The sequence below is a fragment of the Malaclemys terrapin genome, chromosome 4, assembly GCF_027887155.1.
Source record: "Malaclemys terrapin pileata isolate rMalTer1 chromosome 4, rMalTer1.hap1, whole genome shotgun sequence".
NCBI lineage: Eukaryota > Metazoa > Chordata > Testudines > Emydidae > Malaclemys > Malaclemys terrapin.
Window position 1 is genome coordinate 45,338,186 of NC_071508.1, and position 27,881 is coordinate 45,366,066.

General features: G+C 47.0%; 2 protein-coding genes across 6 annotated transcripts in view; one reads left to right on the top strand and one right to left on the bottom strand.

Annotated features, from left to right (window-relative positions):
* Positions 1-13,079, top strand: part of LSP1 (lymphocyte specific protein 1) — an 83,358-nt gene extending 70,279 nt beyond the window's left edge. For 3 of the 4 annotated variants that reach the window (XM_054026287.1, XM_054026290.1, XM_054026289.1), the window contains one exon: positions 11,555-13,079. The gene's annotated coding sequence lies outside the window, so the exon portion shown is untranslated. The remainder of the gene's footprint in view (positions 1-11,554) is intronic. The other variant, XM_054026288.1, reaches the window with a different exon arrangement.
* PRR33 (proline rich 33) lies at positions 1-27,844 on the bottom strand. 2 transcript variants are annotated; one of them, XM_054026285.1, is made up of 2 exons: positions 27,634-27,844; positions 1-4,134 (listed from the first exon to the last, which is right to left on the bottom strand). In XM_054026285.1, exon 2 carries the CDS (start codon positions 4,123-4,125, stop codon positions 2,503-2,505), a length of 1,623 nt encoding a protein of 540 aa, XP_053882260.1. In that variant the 5' UTR covers positions 4,126-4,134; positions 27,634-27,844; the 3' UTR covers positions 1-2,502. The 2 variants fall into 2 exon arrangements, with proteins under 2 accessions (XP_053882260.1, XP_053882261.1); XM_054026286.1 differs by lacking the exon at positions 27,634-27,844 and adding an exon at positions 23,561-23,926.
* Positions 27,845-27,881: the final 37 nt, after the last annotated feature.

Below are 27,881 nucleotides of genomic sequence, written 5' to 3' on the forward strand. Positions count from 1 at the left end.
TGTTTTTTTTTTTTTTTTTTTTTTTTTTTTTTTTTTTAAGCAAACTTGTTTTGGCATTAGAAAGAGGCTACTGTATGCTAGCGGACAAAAGGGCTGCCAATCAAGGGCATCTGGTTGAAGGACTGAACTCTTGACCACCATTATAGGAGACTGCAAATAGCTGATGACGTCCCAAAGCAACTATGCTGAAACAAACTAAAAAAACAAAACAAAACTGGGGCAGCATTTGGAAACCTTGTCATGCAGAGTTAAAATGAGACTTTCTCAATGTATTTTCCCACCCTGGAAATTCAAAACCAGTATGTCTTATAAACACAATCTTCAGTTTTAAAAGTCGGTGACCTGAACCATTTATATTTGAGTTTAATTTGACTTCACCTGAGACAGGCTTCCTGGCAACAATTTGGAGTTGACTTTGCTAGAAAATTAGGCTGCTTAAGACTCTTATCTTGATACATCTTTAACTAATATGACTTTGTAGTCGGTTTAGACATGGGCAACATGTGTTCGGTGTTTGTTCCAACTGCTCAGGGCTAAACCTTTCCTGCGATCAGCAGACAAGTTGTTACGCTACCTGCGTGCTGTCTATGCTGGTTGTGAAGTCGTGTTCTGCATCATATGAATTGGGTTATAGCTTCCTAGGGAAGACAAGCTCCTTGTGCTGTATTTGAAGAGTTGACGAAAAAATAGGTACTGCTTAAAAGGATTGTCTTGAGGTTTTAGTAGAGATTTCTGTTGACTAAAGCTTTATACAACTTTCTAGTTTAGACTGCCTTGACTATTCTGGTATTGTCATGGTAAAACCCAATAATTCTGAGGTAATTACATTGGTCTAAAAGTGTGTTTTATCAGTATAGTTATTTCTATAAGGAAAGAGGAATAAACTATAAAAGGATAAGCACCTTTATACAGGTATAACTACATCCACACTAGAAGTTGTACTGGTGAAACTAGATTGGTTAAAAATCATATCTCTAAGTGAATTCATTAGTTTTGTGTATATAGATTAGGCCTAAGGAGCAATCACAGAGCCATTTCTGAATCCTCACCCTGTAAATATGTAATTAACAACAAAATAGCAATTGGGGAAAGGTTTTAAATGATTGAGCCAAAAATAAGCCTGGAATTTTTTCAACAGACCGTAAGGGAGATAAATGTCCAAATCTCACTTAAATTCAATGGAATCTGGGTGCCTAACTCTCTTGGACTCCTGAGAATACCAGCCTATCTGCACATATATTTTAATTAAAGCAAAATACCTCCATTCTCAGCCTAGGTCAGTACAATGTTGTCTTGTAGCAAGCCACCTTTCTGTGTCAGTGGAATCTTAACTACCTGTATCGCATATTAGAGCTGGTCCAAAAATAAGAAGTACATTTTGCCAAGTAATTCTTATTTTCTCAATTGTTTCATGGAAAAACTTTTGAAATTGTTCAGATGCTTATTTGGGGGATTTCCCTCTTTCTTTCTCTTTTCGTTTTTGCTACTGGAAAATGGCCAGGGGCAAAAACTGGAGTTCTGACTCTTCAACACTGAGAATTTTCAGTTTTCATTTCTTCTCAGAAATTAAACTTCACAAAAACAAAGTCGAGTGTGTGGTTTTTAAGGCTGTCTGTTTGGAATGAGAAATTCCAGCCAGCTCGCTAGCCTGTGCATAGGCACAGAAGGTAGAAGCAGGTATCAAATTTCCCTTTGGGGTGAAACATACCAGTCCTATATTAGCTATGCAGAAATATTCCCCCTTATGGTAACCTCACTAGGGAAGTGGAAATAGCTGCATGCTTACCCTGTGTGAGCTCACTCCCTAAGCCTGGTGACTATGGAGATGCAAACAACTGTGAACATTAAAAGCAAAATGAACAAACCACTCCCAAAATAGCCAGAAAAACCAGATCTCAATGTAATGCTGCTTAATATTTACAAAAAAAACCCAAAACAAACAAAACAAACCCATGTGTTAAACCTGAGCAGCGATCAAAAATAAATGCAATACAATGTCAGAAAGCCATGGAAAGTGCGGAGGAGCCTCCATCTTGGATTTATCCATGTTTCCTACAGTGCTTGAGAACTGATGGGTTGAAAAAATAAACCCAATCGTAAGGCCTTGCCAAGGCATGCTTTGGCCATACCTCTGCTAGGACATCCCTAGTGCATTTCATTGGGGCTTGGTTAGGTTTAAGAGAAGACTGAAAGCTCCAGAGAGAGAGCTCAGAGGGTGAGCACATGCCAGCTGTTCTTCTTGGATCCTCAAGCTACTCTGGAGGTGTGTGCATGCACTACGGATATGTACACTACGGATATGTAGTGTACAGTCCTCAACCCCCTAAAGCCCTCAGCATAAGGCTGCTGTCTGTGAAGGATTTTATTTATATTTTTCTCATGTTTGGCCTCCATGCTGCAGGAAAATCTGGCTATAAAAGGCACTTTCCTGCTCAGAACTCAGGCAGCACCTTGGAGGAGGCCTGAGAGAGAGCTTGTTGCCGAGGTGGAATCCAGCTGGCTTCACTTGAGCTGCCACCCTGATGCAGTCCTGTTAAAATTCTTGGGTTCCTCAGGTGTCTTGTGGTGGAGCAGGCTCGACTCTAACATGGTGGTGATCTTCGTCATTGGTTTGGAAGCCAGCTCCTTCAGTTTCCGGGCATCAAAACGTGGTCTGTGGAGAAGGGGCAAGCGGCACCGGAATGAGAATCCCTCCTCTTTCCTTATCCCTTTTTCTTCCTCTTGTTGCTTTCTCCTCTTGAGGGCTGTCATCTGATATAAAATGGCGTCCCACATTTTGGTGGCCCTTGATTTAATCAGCCTGTTGTCTTGGCTGGCATTACCTTGAGAGCCTTCTGCTTTACTTCCTGCTTCCTCCTGTTCAGGCTTGGCTGGCTTGGTTTCTGGGAATTGGGGCCCCTCGGGTTCCACTGTCAAGTGCTTCTTGAGGCGAGACCATCCGCTAAGCTTGGCTGTAAGAGGTCTGGCCTTCTCCACAGATGGTGGTGGAGACTCAGCTTTGGGGAATGGACTGGCACTGGGAATGGTGGATGTTGGCTGTGGTGGAATGACCAGATCTTCCTTTCTTTCTGTGGAGAAAGCCCTTGTATTGTCAGCTGGCTCTGTGGCCTCTTGCTTCTGAGCTGTAGGGGGAGTCATTGGCCTTAGGCTTTTGCTGTGTGGCTCAGGAAGTTCAGGAACCCACTCGGTTTGGGATCTTGCTGTGGCACTTCCTGGGATTTCTGGTCTACTGAATTGGGGATCCGGCATCCGAGGACTGGGGAAAGCAGTCCCAACAGGCTCTCTGGGAGTTGAAGACTGAAGGGTTTTGTAGGGGGGCTCTGCTGTCATGGTGGGAAGCATGGAGTCCTTTGATTTTGGAGTAGCAGCTCCAGTCTCATCAGCATTCAGAGTGATTGGTGCCAGCCCTGCAGGTGGCTCTGAGTGGCTTTTGCCAGTATGGGCTGCCAAAGGCTGCTTGTCCTCACTGCTGAGAACTGTAGACGACTGGTCTGGTAAGGGGGTCTTTGCTCTGGGTGCCTGCACACTATGGGCACGCGCATGCACTTTGGTGACATGAGTAACCTCCACTTGGGCTTCTATGACAGGTGAGATGGAAACAGGAGGGTCAGGGAAAACAAATACACAATGTGCCTGTGGAGAAGGTAGCTGGGTGGGCGTGTCTGGTTTTGTCTCCCCTTTTGGTTGCCATGGGGACTGCCTGTGCACAGGGGATGCTGCTGGAGAGACAGAGAGCTTGAGGTGTTCAGAGATTCTCCTCTGCTCGGTTACTTTGAGCGTAAATGGCTTGGCCTTGGGGAAAGGAGATGAGACATGGTGGATGACTGGCTTGATGGAGAACCGGGGAGGGAGGCGGATGGTGATGTGCGTCGATGTTTCTAGGGTCTTCAGCGGAGATGAGCGCTCGCTGTGCTCTAGGTCTGGGCTGGCCTCGCTCACTGGGGAGAGGTTGGACCGGAACGATTTGGCTTGCTGGGAGGCTAGTGGTGCATTCTTCTTTGCAACTTTCTTCAAGAGTCTCTGGAGCCTTAGATTGTCCTTCCCGGGTTTCGGTAGTATAGCAGGGGGTAGAATCTGTGGATGGAGGGATGCTGGCTCATAAGGTGGTGTTACAGTGATCAGCATTTTAACCCCCTGAAATGAAACACAAAAAGCTTAGAGTTGGCATCAGCAACTGATCTGCTTAGCCCAGGAGCATGCACAGGGTTGTTCGTGCCTGCCATGGGGCCACAAAGATGGGTCTGCTGCCAGCAAACCCCAAACATCTGTCTGTAGAACTTCCAAGTGCTGTCCCAAGGGGGTCTGATCTGTTTCAGAAGCAATGCTTTATCTGGGAGAGGGAGGAACATTGTACTGGCGCTGTTACCTCCTGCCTTCTCAATACAATCAGTGTCTAATAGATATTTCTCCACATCACTCGCACACAACAGAAGGGCATGCGTGACCACCAGTTTAGGGCTATGGGCCAGAATTTGAGATGTTAGCAGATTGTTAGAAGTGGGGCTGCTGAGAGCCATTGAACCAAACTGTAAACCCTGTATATCAGGCCTGCACAACTCATAAAGTGGCGAGGGCCATATTACTCCAAAGAAAACAGCTGAGGGCCGAAACCCTCCGAGAGCTGCCAACCCCGCCCCAGCGCCACCCAAAACACAACACCGTGCCACCCGCCCCACAAAAACAACCCCCCCCCCCCCAGCGCTGCCAAAACACACCCCCCTTTCCCCTAGCGCCACCTGCCCCGTGGAAACAAACCCTCCTTTCCCAGCGTCACCCCACCGAAACAGCAGTATTGAACCTTGGTAATTTGTTATAGCGGGCCCCAAAGGTAGTATAATTAAGGTAAAAGAAAAATGTCTTTTTGCTAGAAGTAGAATAAGATTCCCCCCCCACACACACTTTGTAATCAATTGCCCTGTTGAATGAATGAGGTGTGAATGAGGAAGGTGTGGAAGGCAGGCCCCTCCAGACAGCTCTCCAACACTTGGAGAGGGCAGGGCAGGCTCTAGGATTTTTGCCGCTCCAAGAAAAAAAAATTTTGGCCGCCCTCCCCTTTTTTTTGTGCCCCTCTGCCCCCGGCCCTGCTGCAACTCCACCCCTTCTGAACCCCTTCTCCAAATCCCCAGCCCTGCCTCCTCCCCCGGTGTACTGCATTTCCCCCCCACCATTGCTTCCTGCGGGCCCCCCGTGACCTCCCGCCCTAGTTCACCTACGCTCCGCCTGCTCCCCGTGGTGTGCTGCTGCTCCGCTTCAGGCGAGGGAGGGCGGAGAAGTGGAACAGTGGTGCGTTCAGGGGAGCAGGCGGAGCGGAGGTGAGCTAGGGTCGGGGAAAGCAGGAAGTAACGGGGGGGATAGAGGAACCGCTCCCCGCTCCAGCTCACCTCCGCTCCACCACCATCGCCTCCTCAGAGTGCCCGCCGCTCGGCTTCTCCTCCCTCCCTCCCAGCCTTGCTGCGCGAAATAGCGGTTTTGCGTGCGGCAAGCCTGGAAGGGAGGGGGGAGAAGCGGAGCGGCAGCACTTTTAGGGGAGCAGGTGGAGTAGAGGTGAGCTAGGGTGGGGGGGTGCAGGAACCACTCCCCGCTCCAGCTCACCTCCGCTCTGCCACCTGCCCCCGATTGCCCCGTCGCTCGGCTTGTCCTCCCTCCCAGCCTTGCTGCATGAAACAGCTGTTCCTCACGCGGCAAGCCAGGGACGGAGGGGGGAGAAGCGGAGTGGCGGTGGCGCTCTCAGGGGAGCAGGTGGAGCGGAGGCAAGCTGGGGCGGCGGGGGCACTATTTCCCCATGCCCCAGAGTCGGCACCTATGATGGCTGGTGCCAGAATGCCACCCCTAGTAATGTGCCGCCCCAAGCACCTGCTTGTTTTGCTGGTGCCTGGAACTGGCCCTGGGAAAGGGATGGGAGCCAGACCAGATCAGTAGAACAGGTCAGCCATCGATTTGCCGCTCACCTCCTCAGCCCCCCTCCCCCGTCTCGCCGACTCACTCCCTGCAACTGCCTGCCCATTTGCCTACTCACCCCCCCACGGGCCGCACAGTGAGCCCACCTACTCAACCCCCGCGGGCCGCACAGTAAGCCCACGCGGGCCGCATGCGGCCCCCGGGCCGCATGTTGTGCAGGCCTGCTGTATATGATGGAAACCACTTCAAGCCGGGGATGCAGCAGCACGCCTTGTTCCAGCACCTGTGGTTAGAAGCTTGCCAAGCATCTATCCTCAGACTGCCTGATGCTAGCAAGTCCCGTGCTGCCTCAAACACTAAAATGCATTTTCCTTCCTACTCCCACAACCAGGGCTGGGTCCAGGGTTTTGGTTGCCCCAAGCAGCCCCCCCAAAAAAAGCCGCGATCATGATCTGTGGCAGCAATACGACAGAAAGTCCTTCGCTCCGAGCGGGAGTGAGGGACCGTCCGCTGAATAGCTGGACGTGCCGCCCCTCTCCGAAGTGGCCGCCCCAAGCACCTGCTTGGTAAGCTGGTGCCTGGATTCGGCCCTGCCCACAACCCTGGCAATAAAAATTAGCTCTAATTTGGCCTTTAGGTCACATGGTATTGCTAGTTCCTTCAACTCTGCATCAAACAAGATCCTTTGCTCTGAGCTGTCTGAAATCCCAGTCTGAACTCTGCAGCTGGAACCATGTCTACAAAACTTGCTTTTGAGTTTCCCCTAGATTACACCCAGGCACTCTCAGAGGCTGGCAATGCCCCAAACTGTGTGAACCTCCACTGCCCCAGCTCTCTTCCCATCCTCACCCTGGGCTGCAACTGCTGTGACCCTGTCTAGAAACAAAAGAAGTTCTTCATGACAGATTATTGCTGCTTTGTGTAGAGATTACCAGCAGAGGCAGCCACAGGAGTTGAGCAAAGAGTGGGAAGCCTATGCTGGGGTAGGGAGTGAGGGCGATCACCTGGCTTATTCCATCTATCGCTCCATGACACAGACTTCAGCTCCCAAGTGTCACAGATTAAACTTTTCCTCCAGTTATCGCCAGCTTCACAGTTGCTGAGCTGGCTTGGCTAAGAAGTGAGGCACAAGAGAATGAATCTGTCAACTCCCACTGCTGGATGGTGTCAAGTGTCCTGAAAGAAGGAATGAGCAGGAGGAGGCTGAGAGCGTTCACTGGGGCTGTCAGGTGCTCTGCTCCTTTTCGGCAACTGCCAAGCTTATGCCAGCTTCTTGTTTGTGGTAGGTAAAATTCTAGTTTTGGGCCACGGAGTCCTAACTCCCCTAGTCCTGGACCTTGTGGAAGGTGATGCAGTATGCCACATCGATGTCTCTAGAGGTGCAAGCTTTAGTTCACTTGTAAACTACTCTGAGCAAAACCCTTTGATTGGTAGAACAGATGTTTCCACTTCAATGCACATGAGGCTTAAACAGCCTTTGGCTGCCTTTGCAATCTGTCTTTCAGCACTGGCTAACTACTCCTGCTGGGAGGCTGGCCTTTTGCTTGCTACAGAAATTCCTGGCAGGCAGAGTGGTGGAGAAAAGGGAGGGCTAAAGCAAAATCTAAAGTTAAAGGCTCTCTACTTCCCCACAGGCTCCAGTTGCCACCCTAATTCCAGCAGAATCTCAGCAGGAAATATTGTCACTGCACAGCTGGGGTTGTTCTCTCGGGTGTAAGTATGGTGACCAGAGCGCAAATATGAAAAATTGGGACAGGGAGTGGGGGGTAATAGGAGCCTATATAAGAGAGAGACCCCAAAATCAGGACTGTCCTATAAAATCGGGACATCTGGTCACCCTAGGAATAAGGGGTGTGGTGCCTTGTCAGCATAGGCAAAAGGCAATTGCTTTGTGTGTGTGCCTGCATATGCGGAAAGCCGCACAGCATTTTGTGAGGAAGCCTTGAAGGGGACTTGTGTATGTGAGATGGCAACTGCTGGAAGTTCGAAGCAGCTGATCGCTTTTAAAGCAAAGGTTAGAATTAGGCGTAGTTCTGTTCCAAGAGCAGTTCTTGCGTGTGAAACTCACTTGACCGAAGAGGGCTAGAAATCCCATTCCCCACTGTTATGTTAGAACTAGGGTTACCATATCTATATTAAATAAAAAAAGAGGACCCTCCACGGGCCCTGGCCACGCCCATTTCCTCACCCCCAGCCCTGCCCAACTCCACCCCTTCCCCGCCCTAACTTCGCCCCCTCATCCCTCCCACTCCCAGCCACGGGGAAAGGGCTGCCCGAGCGCTACCAGCTTCACGGTTTGCTGGGCAGCCCCCAGCCCCTGCACCCCCGGCTGGCACTTCCCCAGCGCAGCTGGAGCCCGGGAGGGGAAGCGCCCAGCCGGGGGCGCAGGGTCTGGAGGCTGCCCGGCAAACTGTGAAGCCTGTAGCGCTTGGGCTTTGGGCAGCCCCCATGCCTCCGGACCCTGCGCCCCCGGCCGGGCACTTCCCCTCCCGGGCTCCGGCGGTGCAGGGTCCGGAGGCATGGGGGCTGCCCGAAGCCAGTAGTGCTCTGCTCCTCCGCTGACTCTTCGGCTTTTTAAGAGCCGAGCTGCCCGAGCGCTACGGGCTTTGGGCAGCCCCCATACCTCCAGACCCTGCGCCGCCGGAGCCTGGGAGGGGAAGTGCCCGCCCCGCGGCTGGGGTCCGGAGGCAAGGGGGCTGCCTGAAGCTGGTAGCGCTCGGGCAGCTCGGCTCTTAAACAGAGCCGAAGAGTCAGGGGAGGAGCAGAGCCACCGTTTTCCCGGACATGTTCGGCTTTTTGGCAATTCCCCCCGGACAGGGGTTTGAGTGCCGAAAAGCTGGACGTGTCCGGGAAAAAGAGGATGTATGGTAACCCTATTAGAACAGATTCTCCTGCTGGAAGGTTCTACCAGAACACTACTTTTGTTAGAATTCAGAACACACAAGAACCCCGAAACAGAGACACAGCTCCCTACAGCAGAGAGGTACAACTTGCTCCGCCTTCCCGTACACTGTCTGGCTGAGGACCCTGCTGGAACACTTTGCTAGGGAGCCCTGTAACCTGCATGCAAGATCAGGGAAGCCTTCTCCCAGCTCCTAAAGTGATAGCTTGCAATTCCAACACAGTCCTCCGTACACCAAACCACCACACATCCCCAGGGTTGGAGGTCTGAAAGACCTCAAAATGTCTGACTTAGACTTTGCACGAGTGTAGCTATATTGCTGTAATTACAAGCGCATAAGCTCCTGCTTCAGCTATGCTGCACCAGCGTAAAGTGGATTTACTCTGGTGCAGTTGGCTTTGGTAATTTTCTAGCACGAGGTGCAATAGCATATGCCCAACTTCACATCAGAGTCCTGCATCTGTCTACATCTACACTGAGCTAGGGCTGTGATTTCCCTCGTTTGTGTACACGTAAATAGCAGTGTAGCAGCAGGAGCACTGGGTAGCGGCAGTGGAGGTCTGGCTGAACTGTGCTGTGTACAAATCTGCCTGAAACTAGTGGGTATGTGCTCCGAACAGCTGTGCCGTTGCTGCTGCAACCTATGCCACCATGGCTACGCTGCGATTTATGCTCAATCTAGCTTGCTTGTATGTGTATGAGCAGGGGAATCATAGACTATATAAGAGGTTTGCACCCCTTTTGTATCCATGTAATTACACCAGTGCAAATGTCTCTTATGCAGGTAGGACCTCCTAGGCATCCTTCATTAAACCTGCTTTGATCAAAACACACTCTACATCTAGGGAATATCTGGAGTGTAGCCATGGGTAGGGTCGTTAGATTTTATAAATCTTCTTATGGCCAGCAGTAGACAGAACTCTAGCTGGCTAAAATATTGCCTGCTGTGCTAAAAACAGAGGCATTTCTTGCTGTTTAGACTGACTTGGGGCTCTTGTGTTTCCTGGTGCCAGTCGCTGACTCTGAAGCTAGAAAGCTTTGTTTGAAGCATCGCTGTATAAATGGCACAAGGATCACCACTCTCCAAAAAGGAACCAAAATGCCACTTTAGCTTTTAATGGCTTGTGAAGTGGAGGGGGACAGGGACATGGGAGGCACCAGCCTTTGTTTTGTGTAGCTATACAAAACAAACTGATCTAAGCAAAAGGAGGCAGGTGGAAACACACCTCCCTCCCAATAGTGTGACACCTCATGGTAGAGTTGACAACTTTCCCTATGTCTCAACCCCCGAAAGTGATGTCTAGGCCATAGGAATTGCTACACTGGATGAGAGCAGTGCCTCATCTAGTCCTGTATCTGTCTAATCCTTGCAGCTGTTTCAGAAGAAGGTGCCAGGTTCCCTGCAGCTGGGAGGTAATCAGTCCAGTGTGAAAGTCTTACTCCCAATACTTAGAAGCTAGCTTATATACTGAAGCATCTGGGTACATATCACTTCCAATGCGCTTTTTTTTTTTAAAGATCCTTGCTATTAGAACTCTGAATATTCTTGTTTATCCATGTAAATGTCCAATACTTTTTTTGAATCCCGCTAAATCCTTGGTCTCGGTGATACCACGTGGCAATGGAGTCCACAGACGGATTCTGGCAGAATGGGAGTGATACCTTTCATCACTTTCAAATTTGCCGCCTTTGTTTCATAGATTTTGGGGGGCCGGGGGACGACGACATGTTTGTGTCATGAGATCGACCTTCTGTGTCTCCTCCTCAGAGTTGCATGCTTTTTGGAGAGCTCTCTCCTGGAGCAATCTGTCCTCTCATTAGGAATACCTTTCCCCCCCCCCCCCCCCCCCCAAGCTGTGTATTGTAACAATAGGAGAGCAAAGAAAGATGGATTGCTTTGCTTGGTCTTATTGACTGCAGTGGATATTTAAAAGGATTCATTATAAAACTGAGGGGGAATGAACTGCTCAAAGAACCCAAATAGCTTGTGAAGCTTCAGGAAAAGCAAGTGAAATTGAGACTAAGTCCATGGGGTTCTTAAAGTGTTCATGCTGATGCACAACCTGAAACCTGCCTGGTCTTGGGATCCCTCTTATGCTGCTCTACTGTGCTTAGAGAGAAGCTTTAATCAAACCTAGTCTCTAGTTTGACCTTTAAACAGGGGAAGTATCCGTGTGGAAGAGTCATTAACTTCAAGATGGAGAAGTAATTTGGGATGCTGGAATGACCGCACAGAATCAGCTGTTCTTTGCGGAAGAATGAGCTAAGGGAACTTGATACTTGTGTTGCTGCAGCTGGTCACTAAGGGAAAGCTTTGCTTTAGTATTTCTCTTGGGCTCAGAGGGGAAGACTGGGGCAGCATCACCTCTAGCATCTAAATGACTCCTAGGGTCGAGGTGACTGCACTGAAATGCATCTCTCTCTGCCAGGGTAACATGACCTGTTCAGGACCCTTGCTGCTGTGTATGGTCTCCTGCCTGTTGCTGATCGCCTCATGTCACAGTAACAGAGCAGCAGAATCCAGAGGCCTTGAGAGTGATTTGATGTCTTCTCAGACGTTCTAGGCTCCCATTCTGGGTTGCAAGCAGCTCCTGTACACTTGCTGAACCAGGGTATAGGGGCTGTAAACCCCGGAGGAACACTCAAAATATACATGGGGGAGGAAGCATCTTGGGTTGACTGTCCATAGCCCAGATGATCACTCTCACTATCTACTATAGTAAGTTTGTCCTTTGTTCTGTTTTTCTTTTACAGCAGAGCTTGGTCCTGGCTAGATGCAACCCTGTACTCAACGCTGATGCTTCCTCTGCTATAAGGGAGATCGTTGAAGGATGTCTTTCTCCCAGTCCCTGGTGGGCAACTTCTTTGCTCCAGAACAGCCTGGCTGTATCCTCGGGTGGGAGCATCACCCCACGCTGCTTTCATGTGGATGAAAGGAACATAATCCGCTGGCTATTGTTCCTCACTTTAACTTTCTAAATGACTCTTTGCTGTTTTGTATTTGGCTCCTCTGGGCCCTTCTGTTTCCATGCTGGAGATGGGAGGCACTTTGGCCCTCTCTAATCTCTCGAACATACAAGGAGAAGGATCTGCCAACTTGCCTAATCAAGCAGGGGGTAGAAGGTGTCTCAATAACCAATGAGAAACCTCCAGCTACTAACTCTTTGGGAGTAGGAGGGATAAGGCTGAACAGAAAAAGATTAATGGGTGTGGTGGGGAAGCAGGGGGAATGCTCAACAGAGAAGGCTGGTGGACTGATTCTTAGAACCACCTGTACTCAGGCCTCCATAATCCGGTGGAGCTACAACTATATTGGCAACCTAGACCGTGTCGTATGTATCAAAGAACCACCACGTTCTTTAAGTTGGGAAAACTTCCCTCCTGTTTGTTTTTCCATCTCTTCGCCTGTGCCTCTTCTGCTGTGAACTTTAATACGAGGTGGGGAAAACCTATATGACTGACCCTATCCTCTGCCTTTGTGTGGCTGTCCGGGCTGGGTTAGTCTATTCCAGTTGAATACAAGATTCCAATCCAGACTTTTCTAATTCTACAGCTGTTTCCATACTGAGGTGGTCCCTTCATCTGTCAATCACTGTGCCAGTCTCTTCCAGACTGACTGTCCCATGTGAACAGTGGCAGCTCAGACTTGGGGTTTGAGCCCATGCAGTAGCTCTTGCCTTTTGATCTCTGCTGATGAGTCTGCGGGTTCCTTTTCCATTTGCTACATACTCAAACCCACTGAGCTAATCTTTTTAACATGAGCCCCAGTGGAGCTGTGTGAAGTATTCCCATCAAAGTGCATCAGCAAACCTTGGCCTGTGCTCCTGTGTGTGGACTGTGTTGGTGCAGTTTGGAAACCAGCAATCTTCACCACTTTTCTTCACCCATTGGAGCTGCCTAGGTAGAAGGGTGTTCTGGGGAGGTAGGGGCTTGTTGTAGGGGTGAGGAGCGCCCCTGGAGATTAGTAAACCTCAGACCTCCACAGTAACAGACAGGATCTGGTTTGCTCCCAGTCCCTGCAAACTAACTCTCCCAGGTCAATTTGTCAACTCCTTAATGTCCTCTAGCCCACAGTCTTTGGCACATCCCTGATCTCCTCTCATTAAAAATGTTTCTGTTCTTCCCCTTGCAGCTTGCTTCTGTTCTCCTCAGATAGGAACCCCTGCCTTATGGGGCCTCTCTCATCCCTCAGTTTGCTTTCTGCTTTAATTGATTCTGTCCTGGATTTATTTTTGTGTGTGAGCATTTAATAAAACGTCTGAGGAAGATATTGTAACAATTGTGGCTCTGAGGGTTTCACTAATGGTCAAAATGGTCCAGTTCATACAACAAAGTTGTTTCCAAAGTCTCCACCTGCCCGGCTACAGCAACATGTTGGGAGAATCAAAATTTCCCAGGTTCTCTGAAATGAAGAGAGCAGAAACCCAGCAAATACTAGTGGGTTTAGGAAAAGATCCTGCCACTGAAAGTTTTCTGTGGTAGGAGCATTTCTGACTTTCACTGGTAGTGGGGAAGCAGGTGAGTAAAATGATCTGTAAATGATCAGATCCCATTTAGGGAGTGAATAAAAGACTGTGGCTGTAGCATAGAGAATTGCTTTCTTAAAAACTAGACCTCTAGAAGGAGCAGAAAGCAAAGCTGGTTCTCAGTCCACAGAGATGGTCATGATCAGTTCTTTGGCTGAAATGCAGAAATTTAACTGTGTAAATCTAATTTTGGAAAACGTTGCGCACCCAGCTCTAGGTTTAGTATACTGGTGGCATCACTTCACAGGAAGCCAAAGCAGCACTGAAGGACAGAATGAGGCTGGTATATGTAAATGCCCTGGCTGTCAGTATTTGGAACCATCTGAAGACCATGTTGCCAAACCCACTACAAAGGCCACTATGCCAAAGTTAATCAGCCTTAGCAGTCCTACCTCCCTGGCAGTTTCTGTACCACCCTCTGTATGTACAGGCAGAAGCCGTGCAGTGCTATCCTTACCTATGCTATCCAAGAATGGTTGGAAAAAGGCCAGTCTTCTCTTCAGTTATGTCCTCTGTTTGCAGTACCTCCATAGAAGCCTGAAACTAAAAGTCTTTCCAGCATTGTCTTAGCTAAAACTGTTTTTTAATCTGGAGAAGGGACTGCCTCTGCCCTGACACACCCTTATCCTTTTAATAAAGCTGGGCATTAAGATGCTGCTTTCATCAGAGCACTGAACTTATCTCTAGGAATCTCAAGCTGGCACCTTGCCCAACATTCAATTCTGTTTTGGAGTGGTAGGGAAGCAGGGAGACATCTTTTATGTGCCAGCACCATGGATTTCATAGCAAAACTCTGAAAGATCTGTATGACATGGGCTCTCTTTAGCAAGACTTACACTCTGGCATATTCACCTTCCCTCCCACACACTTGGGCTCAGATTCACAAAGGTACAAACGGCCACTGGGATCATTGGAAGTTAGTGCCCAATTACCCCTCTGATCCAAGACTCCATGGCCCAGATTCAAGTCACAACTGGTCTCAGTAGAAACAACTATCGTGGTCAAGGTGCTGACTTCAATGGAGGTAGCGAACAGACTTCATAGCTGCTTCTGTAACCCACACACCTGCGTGTGGTGTTCTGTCCCACTTATAATGCCAACAGACCCCGGTCGTCAGCAGGCAGGATCGAACCGGGGACCTCTGTAGCTTAGTGCATGAGCCTCTAGGGCATGAGCTAAAAGCCAACTGGCCTCTAGCTCATGTGGTAGAAGCTTATGCACTAAGCTCCACAGGCCCCAGGTTTGATCCTGCCTGCTGACAACTGGGGTCTGTTGGCATTATAAGTGGGGCATTTTATCTCTCTTCCTCTCTAAGTGGTCTTGGTGCCACCAGATGGGACAGAACACCACACCCAGAAAGTGTGTGTTACGCTTCCTCTGGAGCATTTCTATCTCTAGTGATGGGGAGGGAGAAAGAAGATCCAGGAAAAACTGGGCCTGAATACTCTCTGGTTGCTTTCAGGAACTACCTGAAACTGGGAATTTTTCCATACTTCATTTAACTTTCATACTCGCTAGAACTCCTCTCCCCAGGGCTGCAGTATGGATATGTAGCTAGCATTGGTAGTGGTGGAAGCCAGCTCCCAAGGTCACTGAGAAGTAGGCAAAGGACTTGAAGGCAGATGGGGGGCCTATAATGTTCTATGTGATCCTGATGTGAAACTCGGCGAGGCCCAAGAAGCTGCCTAAGGCTACCAGACCTGTACAGTAGTGAGTGAATGAATGAAAGCAGGGTGGGAAACACTCTCTGCACTCTCCTCCTCATATCTCGCCCCTGAACACAATCCCCCTCCCCAGGGGTGAAAGTAACTTAAAGGACTTGCCAGTATGCCAGAGTCCTGAGTGGGGGCGGGGCCTCAACTAGAAGAGACAGGGAGCCCCAGGGCCTTTAATTCACCCCGGAGCTACCACCTGCAGAGGTGACTGGGAGCCCCAGGGCTCAGGGGCAAATTAAAGGGCCAGGGGCTCTGGCTGCTGTGGACTGGTCCCCACTGACTTCTATTGGAGTAATGGTGACAGAATGGGCCCTTCTGTCACATGTACCTCTGTTCCATAAAATGAAACTGCTCCCCATCTAGCTAGATGTTGATATAGCCTTGGTCACTGTAGCAGCTGAGATCCTCACAGACATTAATGAATTCATCCTAATGACCCTGGTGATGTAGCAGAGTAGTATCTCCTTTTTATAAAGGGGAAACGGAGGCACAGCTTAACTGACTTTCTTAGTCATGCAGGCAATCTATGCTGGGAGCTGAATTGAGATGGCTCAGGTTTTAGTCCAGTGCCTTAACTGCAAGACCATCCTTCCTCTTCTTGTGCTGCTTTAACATTTCCAAGCAAGATTCCCCTGGAATGCTGTCAGGTGAGGCTTGAATCAAACCCTAGGCTCTGAATGCCACACCTGGAATGTGAGACCTCCAGATCTGAACTCTGGACTGAGCCGGTGAGTGTAATGAAAAGGATACTGATCACTTCTTTTACTAAAACACACCCACTTCAGTGCCACTTTCTTGAAACAAATCTAGCACTTTTGGTGAGCAATGCTAAAATAACAAGTGTGTGTGATTAAAAATTGCACTGAAACGTGTTTTAGTTTCAGCCTTTACAGCAGTGTTTAAAATGATAGACTAAAAAGCTGATGAAAAGAATTTGAGAAAATCCTCAAGTATTCACTATTTCTAGGGCTTGCAATGCTTAAAGACTGAAGGCTGGATTTCAACTAGCTTCTGTTTCTAGCTGTAAAATAATTGTAGGTGCAGTTTTGTGACTGCACGTATGCGTGCCCACAATTCACATAGTGAAGAGTCTGACTGAAAGCCCCTTGAAATGGACAGATTCCCACGGACTTCAATGGGCTTTGGATCAAGCTATTAGTGAACAGCCAAAAGCAGAGGAATTAGGTAGATTTGGAAGTTAAATTAATTGTGGGGTGGTTGTTTTAAAAAAATTGCACTTGTACCCTCTGGAAATGGAAGCTGGTGTCTGAAAATCTGGTCTGAATGTCAGGTTTTCCTCCTTGGAAATATTAGTGGAACTCCCACAGATAATGGACTAGTACTGGATAAGTGTTTTGAAAACTCTCAGAGCAAGTATACTGACATATCATCCTCTTTTGTTGGGTCTAAGAATCTAAGTACCACCACTGAAATAAACTTTTTTCCTCCTACCTGTATAAAGAGTGAGTCTGACATTGGCCAAAAACATATATAATAAAGAATTCATAGTTTTTTTTTTTTTTAAGGCTAGAAGAGACCACTGTCATCTAGTCTGACTACCTGAATTACACAGGGTTTAGAACTTCACCCAGTGACTCTTGCCTTGAGTTCACTAAAGGTTGTTTGAATAGTTGGGCTGTGGTTGAGTTGGAGCATATCTTTCAGAAAGACATCCAATCTTTGTTTAAAAACTCCAAGTGATGGAGGATTTGCAATGCTAAACAATTTAAACTCTATTTTCTTTCTTTAAATAACAGGGTAAAAGACAGAGGGAAAACTTGTCACTCCAATCCAGGTCTCTGGCATTCATGCATGAATGGTTACAGATTACACAAGAATGAAAACAACTCTTCATCCCACAGTGTAATCAGATGTTTTATGAGGTTTGTAAAAACCTTGGGTAATTCTAGTTGATGTCCATCTTCTTAATGTTGCGTAACTCTGCACTGCCAGGTTTTGTCCAGAAGTAGCAGTAATGAAGTCTGTCTGTTATTTCTGGTTTTAATAAAACCAGCAACTATTAAGCATCAAGTCCAAGATTTAAGATCGTTATGGCATTGACTTCAATGGGAACAGGATTAGGCCCAGTTTGAATAAACCATCCCTTGCAAGTTTCAAGTCTGACTTCTACACCAAAGAAGTTTGGATAAGCTTCAGACAAGTATGTGACCTTTCCATTCCAAACTGAAACATCAAGATTGCTGGAAGTTTGCCAGTCACTCAGCACTGGCTGGAATGTGAGAATACTCCTGAATGGCTATTCCACTGCTGATCCTTCAACTTGCGCTCCTCATCTCTGGTTTACATAGGATGATGTTTTAGAAATTGGATCTAGCATTCTTCCTGTAGCTCGCTTGGAATTCATGCTTAACACTGGGTTGTGGTGATCAATTTATAGATGCACAGAGCCAGATCTTCAGTTGATATAAATCAGCATAGCTTCATTGAAGTAAATAGACCTATGCTGAGGATCTGGCTCATGGATTTTAAGGCTACAAGTATCTTATATGACTACCTGCTTAACACAGGCCATAGAGTTTCACCCTGTGATTCTTGCATTGAGTCCAATAACTTATGGTTGAACTAGAGTATATCTTTGGGAAAGACATCCAGCTTTGATTTAAAGACACCAAGTGTTGGAGCATTTACCACATTCACTGGTTAATTACCTTCATTATTAAAAACGTAAGTCACTGTATTTCCATTTTGAATTTCAACTTGACTTCAACTTCCAGCTGGTGGATCTTGTAACACCTTTATCTGCTATAGTAAAAAGCCCTCTAATATCAGAGATCTTCTCCCAGTGTGGGAACTCAGACTGTGATCGAGTTTCTTCTTAATAGTGACTTATATAAGAACGGAGATTCTGGGTCAGAGCAATGGTCCATCTAGCCCAGTGTCCTGTCTTCTGACAGTGGCCATGCCTGGTGCTTCAGAGGGAATGAACAGAACAAGCAATCACTGAGTGATCCTTCCTCTGTCATCCATTTCCAGCTCCTGGCAGTCAGAGGCTAGGGACACCCAGAACATGGGGTTGAATCCCTAACCATCTTGGCTAATAGCTATTGATGGATCTATCCTCCATGAATTTATCTAATTCTTTTTGGACCCCTGTTATGGTTTTGGCCTTCACAACATCCCCTGGCAACGAATTTCACAGGTTGACCATGCATTGTATGAAGTATTTCCTTTTGTTTGTTTTAAATCTGCTGCCTTTTAATTTCACTGGGTGGCTCCTGGTTCTTGTGTTATGTGAAGGAGTAAATAACACTCACTTTCTTCACACCATTCATGACCTCTATCATATTCCCCCCCCCCCCTTGTCGTCTTTTTTCCAAACTGAAAAGTCCCAATCTTTTTAATCTCTCCTCATATGGAAGCTGTTTCATACCCTTAATAATTTTTGTTGTTGTTCTCTTTACTTTTTCCTGATTCTAATGCATCTTTTTTGAGATGGGGTGACCGGAACTGCATGCAGTATTCAAGGTGTAGGCATACCATGGATTTATATAGAGTTAAATTATGATATTTAGTGTCTTATCTATCCCTTTCCTAATGGTTCCTAACATTGTTAGTTTTTCTGACTGCTGCTGCACATTGAGAAGACGTTTGCAGAGAACTATCCACAATGACTCCAAGATCTTTCTTGAGTGTTGACACCTAATTTAGACCCCATCGTTGTGTGTATATATATAGTTGGGATTATTTTTTCTAATATACATTACTTTGCATTTTTCACCATTTAATTTCATCTGCCATTTTTTTTTTTTTGTCCAGTCACTGAGTTTTGTGAGATCCCCTTTTTAACTCTTCCTAGTTTGCTTTGGCCTTAACTATCTTGAGTAATATTGAATAGTCTGCAAATACTTTACTATTTACCCCTTTTTCCAGATTTATGAATATGTTGAACAACACTGGTCTCAGTACACATCCATAGTGTACACCACTATTTACCTCTCTCCATTCTGAAAACTGACCATTTATTTTTACCCTTTGTTTCCTGTCTTTTAATCAGTTATTGATCCATGGGTGGACTTTCCCTCTTATCTCATGACTGCTTACTTTGCTTAAGAACCTTTTCAAAGGATTTCTGAAAGTCTAAATCTACTGGATCACCCTTGTCCACATGTTTGTTGACCCTCTCCTTCCCCCCCCCCCCAATGAATTCTAATAGATTTGTGAGGCATGATTTCCCTTTACAAAAGCTGTTTTGACTCGTCTTCAACAAATCGTGTTCATCTATATGTCTGAAAAGTCTGTTCTTTACTGCTTACAATGGCGTGTAGCTGATCGGCGACTAAGAGCTGCAAATATCTTCATTGGCCAGTGATGGGACACAAGATGGGAAAGGCTCTGAATTACTACAGCGAATTCTTTCCCAGGTGTCTGGCTGGTGGGTCTTGCTCACATGTTCAGGGTCTAACTGATTGGCATATTTGGGATCAGGAGGGAATTTTCTCTCAGGTCAGACTGGAAGAGATCCTGGGTTTTTTTGCTTTTCTCTGCAGCATGGAGCCCACCTGGGTCACTTGCAGCTTTAAACTAGTGTAAATGGTGGATTCTCTGTAACTTGAAGTCTTTAAATCATGATTTGAGGACTTCAATAACTCAGCCAGAGGTTAGGGGTCTATGTCAGGAGCGGGTGGGTGAGGTTCTGTGGCCTGCAATGTGCAGGAGGTCAGACTAGATCAGTGGTTTTCAAACTGCAGGTTGCAACCCAGTACTGAGTCGTGGGATGTAAGGCACTAGGTCGCGGTGGCTCTGGTCAGCACCACTGAGCGGGCCGTTAAAAGTCCTGTTGGTGGTGCTGCCCGGCGAAGGAAGGCTAGCTCCTACCTGTTCTGACATCATGCTGCACCCTGGAAGTGACCAGCAGCAGGTCCGGCTCCTATGCAGGGGGCCATGAGGCTCTGCGCGCTGCCCCCGCCCTGAGCACAGGCTCCACACTCCCATTGGCCGGTAGCTGGGGGTGTGGGGGCGGTGCCTGTGGGTAAGAGCTGCGTGGAGCTACTTGTGCACCTCTGCCTAGGAGCTGGACCTTCTGCTGGCCGCTTTTGGGGCACAGTGTGGTTCCAGGATAGGCAGGAAGCCTGTCTTAGTACTCCTGCTGTGCTGCTGACTGGGAGCCGGTCAAGGTAACCCCAGGCCCCAATCCCCTGCCCCAGCCCTGAGGCTGCCACAACCTGGAGCCCCCTCCTGCACTCCAAACCCCTCATCCCTGACCCCCCCAAGCCTGCACCACCAGCCCAGATCCCTGACCCCCCTACAGCACCCCAACCCTCTGCCCCAGCCCTGAGCCCCTCCCACACCCTAAACTCCTCATCCCCAGGTCTGTTAGGTCATGGGCATCAACAATTTTCTTCAACTGGGTCACCAGAAAAACAGGTAAAAAACCACTGAACTAGATGATCATGATGGTCCCTTCTGGCCTTAAAGTCTATGAGTCTATAGTTTTAACCAATTTGCCTGGTACTGAAGTTAGACCTACTGGCCTGTAATTGCCAAGATCACCTCTGGACTTTTTAAAAAAGGTAAATAAACTAAATAGATTGAGCTTCTTAAATCACTCATTGCAAGGTGTGTTTTCCAGGCCATGAATCAGTCTTGTAGTTCTTTTCTGAACCTTCACCAGTTTTTCAACATCCTTTGACGTTATTGCCACTATATCCTAATACAATTATCTATATCAAACCATGAAGCACCAAAGTGAATAAATGAATCATGGCGCATCAGCCTATTGTAACAAATGGGAACAAAAATTAATCTAATGAACTTGCATTTATCATTGATATTCACCTTGACTATCTCTTGCCTCCATCACTTGTTAGCTGGGCCCATAGTGGCTGTGATTTCAATTAACAAAATTAATGGACCACCCTTGTTTCAAGACTACAGATAGCGGAGTGCTCATTTTTCTTTGGGCCTTCATAGTTTGAGATGGCAGGTAAGTTACTAAAACATTGTATGGAAAGGGAACCGGTGACTTCTTGATATTTATAGTTCCAAATGAATCCAGGAGATTAGTGCTTCTAAATAAAACATCCTCTTTGACAGATGGAAAGTTCCATTGGCTAAACGTAGCATGAAGACCTACTATCAGGTAACACCATCACATGTCACTAGACTTTGCTTAGCAAGATTTGGCATCTAAGCTATTGTAAATTTCAAAGGCGGGTGATGGAGACCTGGTGCCAGGATGAATATTCTGGGATGGTCATGCTAGATGGGGAAGCCAATGTGGGGCTTTTTAAATTCACCTTTCAGAGCTGCTACTCTTCTCAGAGATCACAATCACAGAAGTGGACTGTAGTCCATGAAAGCTTATGCTCTAATAAATTTGTTAGTCTCTAAGGTGCCACAAGTACTCCTAAAAAAACAACAAAGAGTCTGGTGGCACCTTAAAGACTAACAGATTTATTTGGGCATAAGCTTTCGTGAGTAAAAACCTCACTTCTTCGGATGCATAGAGTGAAAGCTTTCTTTTAATCACAGAATGTTTCTTAGATGCAAGCATGAATCTGTGTGCTGGTTACTAATGTACCTGGAAAATGTGAGCTTGAATCTTGGCACTAGTGTATTGACATATATGGAACCTACTGTCCAGAGAGGCTGGAAGCTTGAATCTGACTGTACTGGGATGTGGATATTGCATTTCAAACAGAGGGGCATGTGTCCTGGATCTATGCTATGTTGATTCTCCCTTAGAGGCTACAAATCCTGCCCTGTCACTAATATGCAAGCGTCTCTCCTGCTTCACTCAAAGGGCAGGCGTGAGACTCCTGGCATTAGCTGATGAGCATGGCATTCAGTATGTGGAGGAAAAGCTCGTGGCCATAGCAGAGACATAAGAAGGCAAATGGTGAGACCTAGACACAATCACAGTGGTAAGTGTCAAAAACACTGTTGGTGACTGAAAAAGTGAAATACCAGGACAAAGGTCAGTCATTTCAAATAAAATGTGGTTAGAGAACCTCTCTGCTACCTATATCAACTCAATCCTAGGCTCACCAGGAGGGCAGCAACATCATTAACACAAGACACCTTCTCTCCACTCTTGGATAAAAGCCTCATGCTGCTGCTGACAAATAACCTCCCTGTCTTGTGCCTGCACTGACCATGTGAGTTGTCCAAAGTTTGAGTTAATCTCTCCATCTTTGCTGTGCGTCTGGTGCTCTGGTGATCAATGGATAGTATTGTCCATTAGTCAGCAGAGAGTTCCTTTCAATCTCCCGTTCTCATGACATGATCTATTTGCTGTTGCTTTTGGCTTTTCCACAGTCTGCAAGACGCCTTTCACCTTGGTTTGCTCTCTTACACCTATGCTTCTCCACATAACCCTTTCTTCATATCCCAATATCCAAGTCAGAGCTGCCACACCAGCTTCTTGGAGAATGCTGTGCTTTTGCGACAGGTGCCTTGATTGGCAGCAAACAAGTATCAACGCAGACATCAGGTTAAATAGATGAATGAAAAACCATTTTCAATAGTGAATAAACCTGGCAGAAGTGATTTTTCTGAGGTCCCCAAAGTAGCTTCAGAGTTCAATCAAACTAATTCTCTCTTGCTTGGTTTTAGAGCTGGTGAAACATGGCATGATGACAGAATTCCTCTGCTTATCCAGCACTAACACCAGCAATCTGAGCTTCCTCATTTACTCCCCCTAAGCATTAATGTACCTCAAATTGGATTAACAGGAACCACTTCTAGGAGCAAGAGGATAGTTCATTTTCCATGTTCATTCAATCTGTGGCCTCTCTTCTGAGACTGACAGCAAGGGTAGCAATGGTGATGGCGGTGGCTTTATGTTCACTAGATCATCAACTCATTTCATGAAAGTCACTAAAGAACCTTCAGGTGCTAACAACTACTGGCTTCGCCTGACCTGGTTCTAAAGGTGGAAGGCTCCATATTCTAGTGCCAGTCCTGTATCCATCCAGTCCTGTTATTTATTTTGGTGCATGCAAAAGATGCAGCTAAAAATAAAATTGAGAATATTAACAGAGTAACCAGCCACAATGGGCCAACACTTCAACTGGTGCATATTATCATAACTCCACTGACTTTTACAGAGCTAGGCTGATTTATACCAGTTTAGGATCTAGCCCTTTGTTTTCTCCTGCTGGACTTATAATCAGTGTAGATGATCAGCATCCTTTGTTTATTCCTGCTGGTTAATGACCTTCTTGCTTTCTGCCTTTGCTGTGACATTTCGATAGCTAAACTTTCCTCTCGCATGCAAAAGCTGGACAAAAATCCCTGCTTCCAGGATTTCACATAACTCTCCTAAATGACTAGGGTGGGTGCCATTACATCTGGAACCTGAGAGCTGTGGGAATGGTGGGGAGCTGGTTGTAGTTCTAGAGTCTCACAGTGTATCTACCCAGCGCCATCTGTACTGGGGCAGCTCTATCTTACACCAACTGACCATGTTCCCCAGGGGATGAGAGGCCAACTGGGGATTGCCGGAGCAGAGCACACATTGGCTGTGCCGTGTGCCTCTGTAGCAAAGTGAAACTCACCGGTGCAGAACCTCCTGCTGGTCATCTGGGAATTAGCTCTTTTCCAGTGTATGGAGCACCCTCTGCAGGCCAGTGTCTCACCTTCCGCTGGCCCCGTGTCCCTACTGGACCCTGGTGCCCTTTACCTCGGGGTTCTTCCCCAGCAGTGCCCCCACACTCTGGGTCTCTCCTCCCAGGGGAACCCCCAACCCTCTAAACCCACCTTGTCTCAGTGGCTACTGCTAGTCAGCATCTAGCCCCCGCTCACTGGGGCAGACTGCAGTCTGTAATGGCCACTCATCATTGGCAATGGGTTAGGACCTGCTGCCTTTGCCTATTCCCAGGCTGTATCTCTGCAGCCCCAGTACCTTTGTAGGCCTTCAACAAGGCCTGCAGCCTGGGGTTTTACCAGGCTGGAGCTCCCCAGCATCTATTCCCCAGCACTGCTCCAGTTCAGGTACCTTCCTCTCAAGCAGCTAGCTCTTCCCACTCCAGGGCTAGAGTGAGACTCCTTGCCTTCTGGCCCGGCAGCTCTTTTATAGGGCCAAGCCTGGCCCTGATTGGCTGCCTCCCAGCCTCTCCTTATTGGCTCTCCGCACCAGCCCTCTCCAAGGACTGGCTTTTAACGCTTTCAGGGCCAGAGTGGGGTGTCCACCCCTCTACAGCCCCCTATACAGAGGTGGCAGAAAACTCCTATAGGAGTTGGATATGCTCGCTGTTTACTAGCTGAGAGCTCCCCCTGTGCTGGGGGACTTCTCAGCTGTGGATGGCCTTGACTGCTTTCCAGCTCCTGTGTCATGAAAGCACACAAAGAAGCTGGAGAACAGTAGAGAATCTGTCCCTGAATGTTTATACTGGCCTGACCGGTGATACCTGTGCTCCAAGTAATCTAAAGAGCAAGGATTGTGAAATGTAAGGGAAATAGATCTCTCTTTATATCAGTGATGTCCTCTTCCCAGCATTTAGATAAGAATTCAGAAACACTGGACTCCATCTGTGAGATGAATAATTAATTTCAATAGGTCAGCTAATAGAGGGAACACATGGAAAGGTCTGATTCCAACTCCTACACACAGCAAGCATGTGATGCAGTATATTCCTTATGGATACCCCTGACAAACCACTCTTGGCACTGTTCCCTATTGAAAGGAGGTGCAATGTTTGCTTAAGTTTATTCTATGGCTATTTTCCTACAGTCTATATATATATATATCTCAGGCACTGGTTCCTAATAAAAGGTGAAAATTGGTATCCGGTATCCTGCTCTGGAAGAAAAGTTTGTGTCATATAAAAATACAGCAAACCCTCTCCATAAGGTTTGAGATAAGCAGCAAAATGTCCTTTATCTAGGTTGTTTGTGACTCAAACATACACACATGAGATATAGTCATACCTACATTTGTTTTCCTTAATGTCACCTTATAGACAGATAGAGATGTGGTTTAACAAGCCACGTAGCTTGTCACAACCTCACTTAACTAAAGTCCCATAGATCTTAGACCCTAATGTAAGACTGGATATGAATGATCATCTTCCATTGTTTGGGGAATTAATTCATTAGCAAGTATAGGATAATTTGTTGCCAGTAGCTTATTCTTCATGTTGGTGATGGTGTACAGAGGACAAGATGTTGTTCTTCAGGCAGTCATGGATGATGCAAAGAATAGAGAGATGGGTGCAAGGAGCAAAGATGATGTGTGTAAGAAAGAGTGGATAGAACAAAAAGAAAGTATACAGAGCAGGCAATACAGAAAGCAGAGAGATGGTCAATGGGGAAAATACCATAGGTGATGTATGAAACAGATGCATGGAATCAAGAGATGAAACAAGAAATAGACACCTTATACAAGGATAACATATGGAGCAGATGGATGAACCATGAAACAAAAAGTCTAGATATATATGGTGGTTATTATGAAGCAGGCATGAAGTATGAGCCAGAGATGATATGCAAAGAGAAGACAGAGAATGCATACCAACTACAGATGAGGCATGAGCCAGAGATATGATATAGTCATGATCCAGATGATCACAGAACAAATTGAGAATGCATGAATCAGCTAACTTCTCTTTCAGAGAGACGATGCCTGGTGCCAATTGATCATGTATGAAGAAACCTTTATCATACTAGGAACAGAAAGATCATGCATAGATTAGGATATGTTATGCATAGCACGATATGTATACATGAGCTACTCAGAGATGTGATCAGAGGGGTGTCATGAGAAAGCATATTGATAAGATGTTTCACAGAGCAGATGGACCACATTGGACGTGATCCTCCACCTGTTGAGTCAATGGGAGTTTACTGTTGATTTTCAATGAGACTTGGATCAGAGCCACAGGGGACAGATACAGTAGATGATGCACGGAGTAGATACTATAGATGTTCAAAATGAAGCATGGAGCTGAGATTAGATGCATGGAGCATACAGGTGAGTCAAGAAGCAGAGAGATGATGCAGAGAGACACAGGATCAACAGTCCACTAAAAAAAATTGATGTGACGGGGGGCGTGGAGGGTTGGGTGACCTAGCTGTAGCACACCTGTCCTCCAGCACCTTGTCTGTCGAAGGGGAAGGGGAGGCGCAGTTGGGGTGCCTGGTTCCTGCCACTAGACCGGAAATGACTTGGCCTCAACCCCTGTCTGGACATTTGCCCTTAAGTGGGGCTTGGTAGAGGGATTCACGCCCTCCCTCTCCACTGGGCCGCAGCCCAGGGTCTTGTGGGAAGTATCCCAGGCAGGATCCTCCCTGCAGGGAGTCTAAGTCTTCTACCATGGACTACTTCCTATCTATGTGCTCCTTCAGTTTGGGGTGTGGCCCCTACAGTCCAAACAGGCAATAGTTTAACAAAAGTGTTTGTCTTTCCTGTAGATTGTCCACCACCCTTTGCCTGGGCTTCTGAGCTCCTTTTAACTCCCTCCTCCAGTCAGAGCGTGCACAGCAGGCCAGACCTACCTGGGCCTAGTATTGCCTTTTAGCCCCTTTGGGCCCGATGTGTGGTTTGTGTACCCCATGACAACCCAAATCAAAATGTTTGTTTTAACTGCCAAGCAAAAGGGAATCCTGGTTATTCAGGTGCCTCTAAGCTGGGTTGAAAGGCCCTTGCTTCCTTGCAGGTCATACATGGACAGCGAGACGAAGGCTTCCCATTTTTGCAAGATGCTCAGTTTGTTTCCACCGAAGGACTTAAAACAAACGGGCCAGATCCTCAGCTCATGGAGGCAATGGAGCTGCTCAGATTCATACCAGCCAAGGCAATAGATTTCCAGTTTTTCTCTTTTCACTTGGTTTTTGTTGGTGAAATCCAGTGAATTTTCCTTCTCTGCTTCCAAATAAGGGACTAGGCCAACTGACCGGAGACAGACACAGTGCAAGTAGGCACTGTACAGCTTTTGTCCTGTACAGAGCTCTATCAATGCACCTCAGTCCCTGAGCCCTCTACTGTAGAGTAGGACAAAATGCCATGTCAGCACTCAAGACAGACTATAATAGGCAAGCAGTTAGTCAAGTGAGACTAGCAAATACACTCCCTTAGACATTGCCAAACATGATACACAGTTCATAGAAAAGACGGGGAGAGGAAAATGTGGTATTCCCTTACATTATATCCATGAGCCACTATTTGATCAAAGGCAGTATTTCTTGGAGAAATGCCAGCCGTTCGATTGCCTAAGGGCAATGATCTAGCCAAATATAGCAAAAATGCTTAATGGTGCTGAAAATGCAACAGAAATGTGTGTTCGTTGCATTAGTGCTTTCAGTGGCACTGTGAGAGGGGAAAAAAACAACATTATATGTCCTAATACCTGTGCACCTTTGCTAGGGATTCCCCCATCTCAGCTGTGTGGGGTTTCCAACCCAACCCATACACTAGTCAGATTCCTTCTTCCCCTATGTGAATTACAGAATAATAGCACTGGGGACAGATGTGAGCCCTTTCCACGTTTTAGCAAGAGCGCCCTCCTTTCCAGCAAACCCTCAAGAATCTTGTTTCAATATATTTCGGGGGAAGGGAGAAGGGAAGGGGGAAAAACAGCCTACGTCTAAAGAATGAAAAGCTCAAAACACAATTTTTGCTTTTGTACATTACCTGGTGAGTGCTGAGTGATGGTTAGAGGCTGCAGCTTGTTGTTCCCAGCTCCTTGTGCTTAAAAACCTGTCTGAACATCCTTGGTTTGGACTCTTCCCTTCTTACAAATGGCAGGGAGAGGGTAAAGGAATTGATCCATGATGCATGCCAAAAATAAAAGCAGCCCCACAGCTCCTGACCTAAACGTTTTCTCTGCTCTTACCGGCTGATAGCAAAGAGGGCTGCTAAAGCTGTCAGCCCCACTGGAG